This window comes from Terrapene carolina, unplaced genomic scaffold (assembly GCF_002925995.2).
Source record: "Terrapene carolina triunguis isolate 2854851 unplaced genomic scaffold, T_m_triunguis-2.0 Scaffold210, whole genome shotgun sequence".
NCBI classification, from domain to species: Eukaryota; Metazoa; Chordata; order Testudines; family Emydidae; genus Terrapene; species Terrapene triunguis.
The window spans coordinates 1,335,587-1,342,748 of NW_020664561.1; the positions used below are offsets into that span (position 1 = coordinate 1,335,587).

The window sequence follows — 7,162 nt, forward strand, 5'->3', positions numbered from 1 at the left end:
ACTCCCTTTTGGGTCAGGACCCTCAGTTTGAGAAATGCTGGTCTCTCTCGTGAAATCTGTATAGTATAGGGTAAAAGCACACAAAAGACCAGATTTCACGGGGGGAGGCCAGATTTCATGGTCTGTGATGGGTTTTTCAAGGCTGTGAATTCGGTAGGGCCCTACCCATGAGCCATGGACCATTAAAGATATTGATTATCATGTTTATATTTGGCCTTCATTGCTTCCCTTGAGGAGACAGTTCCCCAGCCCTGTACAGCTCACTGGGACATATTTCATACCCTCCTGCGGCACACAGGCCACATCCCGCAGGTCTCACTGATTATGGCTTATTGGCCTCCTCTGTGGGGCCTGCTTTGCCCAGGGCCCCCCAGTCCTGGCCGATCCACAGGCGCAGGTTGTCAGCACCTTCATTGTTACTACCAAGATGCTGTTCCCAGCATGCAATGGGCCAGCTTGCTTGGGCCAAAGTGAAGCACTGCTCCCTTCCAGTGTGCATGGCCAGCCCTGCTCTGGGGAGAGGGACACATCTGGCCCACTGTGGGCTCCCTAGTGCAAACCCGCTCTCTTCGCTCCCTGGGCCTGACTCATCCCAAGGCCTGGAACAGAGGGGAGGCAGCTTACACCACTGCTAGCCAGGGGCTGCCAGGGCCAGGGCCCTGTCTGAGCCACTGCAGCGCTGGACTGCCTCAGCTCCCCCCACCAGGATATTTTCTGCCCGGGGGCAGAGCCAGCACTCGTTCTCCAGCCATACGGGGGCTATTTCCTGCCCCTTCACACCAGTGTAGCCAGGGCAGAAGATGAATCCCGCTATTTGGGCCAGACCCCCCACTACCCAGCCCCTGGATCCCCACTCACACCTGGGCACAGCAGGGTACAATGCAGTCAGCCAGGGGGCGGGTGTTACCTTGGTGCCCATGGTGACACTGGGCCAGGCAGCAGAGTGAGGCCTCGCAGGGGTCAGCAGCAGACCATGTCCCTCGCTCCTGCCTGGCCGGCCGCACCTGACCTGGCTGTATTTTAAAGAATCCTTATTGAGGTTGCAGGAAAAAACCATCCCGATGTGTAGAAAGAATAGTAAATATGGCAGGCGACCAGCTTGGCTAAACAGTGAAATCCTTGCTGACCTTAAACGCAAAAAAGAAGCTGACAAGAAGTGGAAGATTGGACAAATGACCAGGGAGGAGTATAAAAATATTGCTCAGGCATGCAGGAGTGAAATCAGGAAGGCCAAATCACACTTGGAGTTGCAGCTAGCAAGAGATGTCAAGAGTAACAAGAAGGGTTTCTTCAGGTATGTTAGCAACAAGAAGAAAGTCAAGGAAGTGTGGGCCCCTTACTGAATGAGGGAGGCAACCTAGTGACAGAGGATGTGGAAAAAGCTAATGTACTCAATGCTTTTTTTGCCTCTGTCTTCACGAACAAGGTCAGTTCCCAGACTGCTGCACTGGGCAGCACAGTATGGGGAGAAGGTGACCACCCCTCTGTGGAGACAGAAGTGGTTCGGGACTATTTAGAAAAACTGGATGAGCACAAATTCATGGGGCCGGATGCGCTGCATCCGAGGGTGCTAAAGGAGTTGGCGGATGTGATTGCAGAGCCGTTGGCCGTTATCTTTGAAAACTCATGGTGATCGGGGGAGGTCCCGGATGACTGGAAAAAGGCTAATGTAGTGCCCATCTTTAAAAAAGGGAAGAAGGAAAATCCGGGGAACTACAGGCCAGTCAGCCTCACCTCAGTCCCTGGAAAAATCATGGAGCAGGTCCTCAAGGAATCAATTCTGAAGCACTTAGAGGAGAGGAAAGTGATCAGGAACAGTCAGCATGGATTCACCAAGGGCAAGACATGCCTGACTAACCTAATTGCCTTCTATGAGGAGAAAACTGGGTCTGTGGATGAGGGGAAAGCAGTGGATGTGTTATTCCTTGACTTTAGCAAAGCTTTTGATACGGTCTCCCACAGTATTCTTGCCGGCAAGTTAAAGAAGTATGGGCTGGATGAATGGACTATAAGTGGATAGAAAGCTGGCTAGAATGTCGGGCTCAATGGGTAGTGATCAATGGCTCCATGTCTAGTTGGCAGCTGGTTTCAAGTGGAGTGCCCCAAGGGTCGGTCCTGGGGCTGGTTTTGTTCAATATCTTCATTAATGATCTGGAGGATGGCATGGACTGCACTCTCAGCAAGTTTGCAGATGACACTAAACTGGGAGGAGTGGTAGATACGCTGGAGGGTAGGGATAGGATACAGAGGGACCTAGACAAATTAGAGGATTGGGCCAAAAGAAACCTGATGAGGTTCATCAAGGACAAGTGCAGAGTCCTGTACTTAGGACGGAAGAATCCCATTCACTGTTACAGACTAGGGACCGAGTGGCTAGGCAGCAGTTCTGCAGAAAAGGACCTAGGGGTTACAGTGGACGAGAAACTGGATATGAGTCGACAGTGTGCCCTTGTTGCCAAGAAGGCTAACGGCATTTTGGGCTGTATAAGTAGGGGCATTGCCAGCAGATCGAGGGACGTGATCATTCCCCTCTACTCAACATTGGAGAGGCCTCATCGGGAGTACTGTGTCCAGTTTTGGGCCCCACACTACAAGAAGGATGTGGAAAAATTGGAAAGAGTCCAGCGGAGGGCAACAAAAATGATTAGGGGGCTGGAGCACATGAGTTATGAGGAGAGGCTGAGGGAACTGTGCTTGTTTAGTCTGCAGAAGAGAAGAATGAGGGGGGATTTGATAGCTGCTTTCAACTACCTGAAAGGGGGTTCCAAAGAGGATGGATCTAGACTGTTCTCAGTGGTAGCAGATGACAGAACAAGGAGTAATGATCTCAAGTTGCAGTGGGGGAGATTTAGGTTGGATATTAGGAAAAACTTTTTCACTAGGAGGGTGGTGAAGCACTGGAATGGGTTACCTAGGGAGGTGGTGGAATCTCCTTCCTTAGAGGTTTTTAAGGTCAGGTTTGACAAAGCCCTGGCTGGGATGATTTAGTTGGGATTAGGTCCTGCTTTGAGCAGGGGGTTGGACTAGATGATCTCCTGAGGTCCCATCCAACCCTGATGTTCTATGTTTCTATGACCAGCCACCACTCCGGGTCAGTGCCGCTCAGATGCTGGTACTTCCCGGGCTCAGCCAATGGGGCGATGTGAAAGGTGCGTCCCCCCAGGCCAGGGCTGGCCCATACTAACCCGGGCACTCTTGGGGAGATACCAGTGTAACCCTGGGGGCTGGGACTCCCCCACCCCCAAGCTTTCTGCTAATGACAATGCAGCTTCCTCATCCACAGCAGAAAAGAGGAGTTGGATATGAATTTCTCCTCCCTCTGGGCCTGGTACTTCCCACAGAGAACTTGCTGCAGCCTGAGTCAAGCAGTGTGTTTGCTGCAGGCTGGGCCTGGCCAATCCCTGCAGCCCCTCTAGGCCCCACCAACCAACGGGCCTGCTCCGTGCAAAGCCTCTGTAAACAGACAGGCCCTTTCTATGCACAGGCACAGCTAGCCAGAGCTCTGCACCTGGCTGCAGGGGCAACTCCCTCACCCCTCTGCCCAAGAGGCCAACTGGCAGGACACACCCCAGAGCCTGTGACAGCCATAGCCCCATCACTCACACTAAGGGGCCCAGACCTGTTCCCGCAGGTGGAGGGGACCCCGCCGCACAGGCAGTGCTGGCTCAGGAGGCAGGGGGCAGGGGGCAGAGCCTCTTACCTTCTTCTTCTTCTTCAGCAGTACCTTCACCCCGTCCACTGACACCAGGAGACTCACTTTCTTCTTCTTGATGTTCTTTGCTTTAAACTCGTACTGGGGGAGGTAAGGGAAAGGCCAGTGAACCCCCTGCACCACCTGCCCACGCCCTCCCACCAAGCAGCACCCGATTGCCGGCATTGGGCGCTGGGGCAGAGGGCAAAGGAAGGTTCTCGTACACTCGCACACACACGTGCACACCCACACACGCATGTACACATACAAACACACACACATGTGCAAACAGAAGCACGTACATTCTAGCCCACAAGGATCTTGCTCTCCCTGTCAGTCTCCTGCTCCCCGCTTCTCTCTCACACACAAGCAGAGCGTACAACAGGGACACTGATACACAATATGTCATACCAGCTGGGACCAACAATGCCACTACGCCAGTATCCTGTGTTAGAAGCTCAAGAAAGACAGCCCACTCCTCAATGCCCCGGCTGGCTGCAATGCCAACTCCTGGTGGCACGAACGACCCAGTGACACCTTTTCTGGGGAGACGGGATGTTACATTCATCATCCATTTTTATTGCAAATCTTCAGAGAAAAAAAGTACCTAGGCAAAGATGTCAGCAAGTCACTCAGAAGTTGGGATGCTAACCCACAGGGCTGGACCACACAGCACGCACACCCTCCCAGGGCTAGTCCATATCCACACCCCACCCCACTGCTTCCCAAACTGCCATCCAGGGATCACTAGCTGTCCCTGGAGCATTTGCTGGTCTTCTGCCCCATGCAGCTGACTGTGACCAGTGGCTAATGTACCCTTTCATTTAAAGTGAATGTAGTGATGTTGTATTACACCACCGTGGGTTTGGCTCTAGTCGCTACAGTTTCAAGCTCAACAGAGCAAAATTGTCTCTGGTGCTTTTCTCAAATGTGGAGGCTCTAGGGACACACAAAGTCCAAGGATACCAACCGCAGACACAATCACCAGCACAAAGTTTTATTAAAGCACTAAACAAATTTACAACTACCCATGCCTATAGAAACCCTCCACAAACCTATGCAGTAATTATACCTGCAGTCATCCTCACATCCCCAACGACATTCATGGGAACGATGGACCTCTCACCAACTGATCATTGGTAGGGGGAGAGCTGCTACTGGGGGTTTTCCTGTGGGTATTCCCACTTTTACCCAACCAGGGAACCCTTTATATATTGCAATTCTACCTATGCCTAACGCCTTATGCATATGCATGAAGGTGTCAGCCGTCTTTTCCTTATCTGTACTTCTACACCCCAGGAACATTGGGGTGCCCCGTTTTATAGGTTGTTTCTAGTTCCTCTTATTCTCATTAGCATTTACGCACAACATATACCATGCGGTCAACACAGACATTCCTTGATGTTACAATCAGTTGTCTTGTGGTCTCAGACAATACATTGTGGTCTACTGCAATCACCTACTGGCCCATCTTTACCATAACCGTGTGACTTTATGGGCATAGGGTTATTCCTAGTGACTCACTCATGTTAAGCATTCTGATGCCTACGGCCTAGTATGGCTAAGCTGAAATCTTACAGTTCTCAGCCTGTAGGCTGTGCGTTTCAGCCTTGCTTTCCTTATCTACGTAATACACACTCATCACTGTCAATCCTATACGTCTATAATCCTACAACTTCAATCTATTTAGCATTGATTGTATATGAACTGACCATAACATCACTTAATACAATGATACGTGGATGATAGAACAAACTAACTGGCTACACTGACCAGCTCAGAGGCAATGAGAACTACACAAAACATGTCCCAGCTCTCACATCTCCACAGGGCAGGGACATTATGTGAGCACCAATAGGGGCAGAGGTGGGTCAGCGCGGTGGGGCTGGGTCCGTGTGACTGTGGGTTGGGCAGCTCTGGGGCTCCATGAGCTGATCTCTAGGAAGATGTGGTCCATCCTATGGCACAGCAAGAACCCCTTGGACGTTGATCTCTACAAACAGAAAGGGGGGGTTGGCTGGTTGTTAAAGTAGCCACTCAGACCCAGCAAATTCCTGCTCAGCCTCCCCAAGCCCCCTGCAGGTTCTACTGCAAGCAGTTCTTGGCCCACGCTGCTGTGCTGGGATGCTGACGTGCACTTCTGTGTGGTAAGCACTTGGGGGTCCTTGGGGACAGAAGGTATTGACAACGGTTAGGCTCTGGCACACTGAGACCACGGGCTATTGTGGTAACTAATCTGTCTCACTGTGTCCTTGTTCTCCCCATCTGTCTGTCTGTCTGCATCTGGTGTCTCTTGTCTTGTCCTTAGATTGCCAACTCTTTGAGGCTGGGACTGTCTCTTTGTGCTGTATTTGTACAGCGCTAGCACAATGGGGTCCTGGTTTAGGCCTGGGGCTCCCTACGGACTCCACAACATAAATATGAAATACTAACGGCTGAAGGCTGGTAGTAAAGTATATTGCTATGTCACCGACATTGGGCAACTCTGAATCTGGTGCAGGCTGGTCAGTCTCCCCACCCTTTTGGGATCATTTGAGCCTTGTCTCAGGAAATCACAGTCTGACTCAAACACATTTACATGCCTTAAACTGAGGGGCAATCGCCCTGGTCATTCCAGTGTATGCCAGAGCAGAGGTTCTCAAATGCGCCCAATGTATTCTGGGGGGGGGGAGGGGAGTGTAGGAAAAAAACATACTGCACACATTTTACCCACAGCAATGAATAACTAGCAAAGCGGATTCCTCCAGACATATCATGTCCTCAGGTGGCGCTGTGCATTTGACTCTAGGTGGCGCTGTGCATTTTGATGGATTTCTGTTAAGCTTGCATAGCATTATACAAAGTGATTGCCATCTGTATGTTAATCCATTTGCTACGGCACAGTGCGCACGTGTAATTGTAAGCATCGACTAGGGTGACTAGATAGCAAGTGTGAAAAATTGGGACAGGGGATGGGGGGTAATAGGTGCCTATATCAGAAAAATCCCCGAATATCAGGACTGTCCCTATAAAATCAGGACATCTGGTCACCCTAGCATCGACCACACTCACAGTTTTGCTTTTGCTCCTATTACAATGGATTGTTAGCTTGTTCGTGGAATTGCTCTGCTCCAAAAACCAGGAGCACCCATCACACTAGTAACAACAGTGCGATGCCAGTAAGCAGCATCTCACTTTCCTGTATACTTAAACGGCTCTGTTTGAATCAGTGCCTTAGTGGTTTTCATATTTTGTGAGAGTTGAATGTTGATGTTTTTTGTCAGTGTATGTACTTGTGTGGCAGGGGACACCGAGAAGGTGGCGCGATCAAATAAGTTTGAGAACCACTGTTCCAGAGTACCCTGTGTGCTGAGCACTGGCTGAGTGTTGAGGAAGGTAGAGCAGTATGAGGTAAGGGACAGGTGGTTTGTTGCTCATGCCCCCAACACACACACACACACACACACACACACACACACACACACACACACA

The 7,162-nt window shown here is 50.8% G+C and overlaps 1 protein-coding gene across 3 annotated transcripts in view; it reads right to left on the minus strand.

Annotated features, from left to right (window-relative positions):
• LOC112112254 (carboxyl-terminal PDZ ligand of neuronal nitric oxide synthase protein) overlaps nucleotides 1–7,162 on the minus strand; it is a 118,324-nt gene that overhangs the window by 63,334 nt on the left and 47,828 nt on the right. For all 3 annotated transcript variants that reach the window (XM_024208107.2, XM_024208106.2, XM_024208104.2), the window contains exon 2: nucleotides 3,701–3,793. In XM_024208107.2, the coding sequence (XP_024063875.1) occupies nucleotides 3,701–3,793 (93 nt within the window). The remainder of the gene's footprint in view (nucleotides 1–3,700; nucleotides 3,794–7,162) is intronic.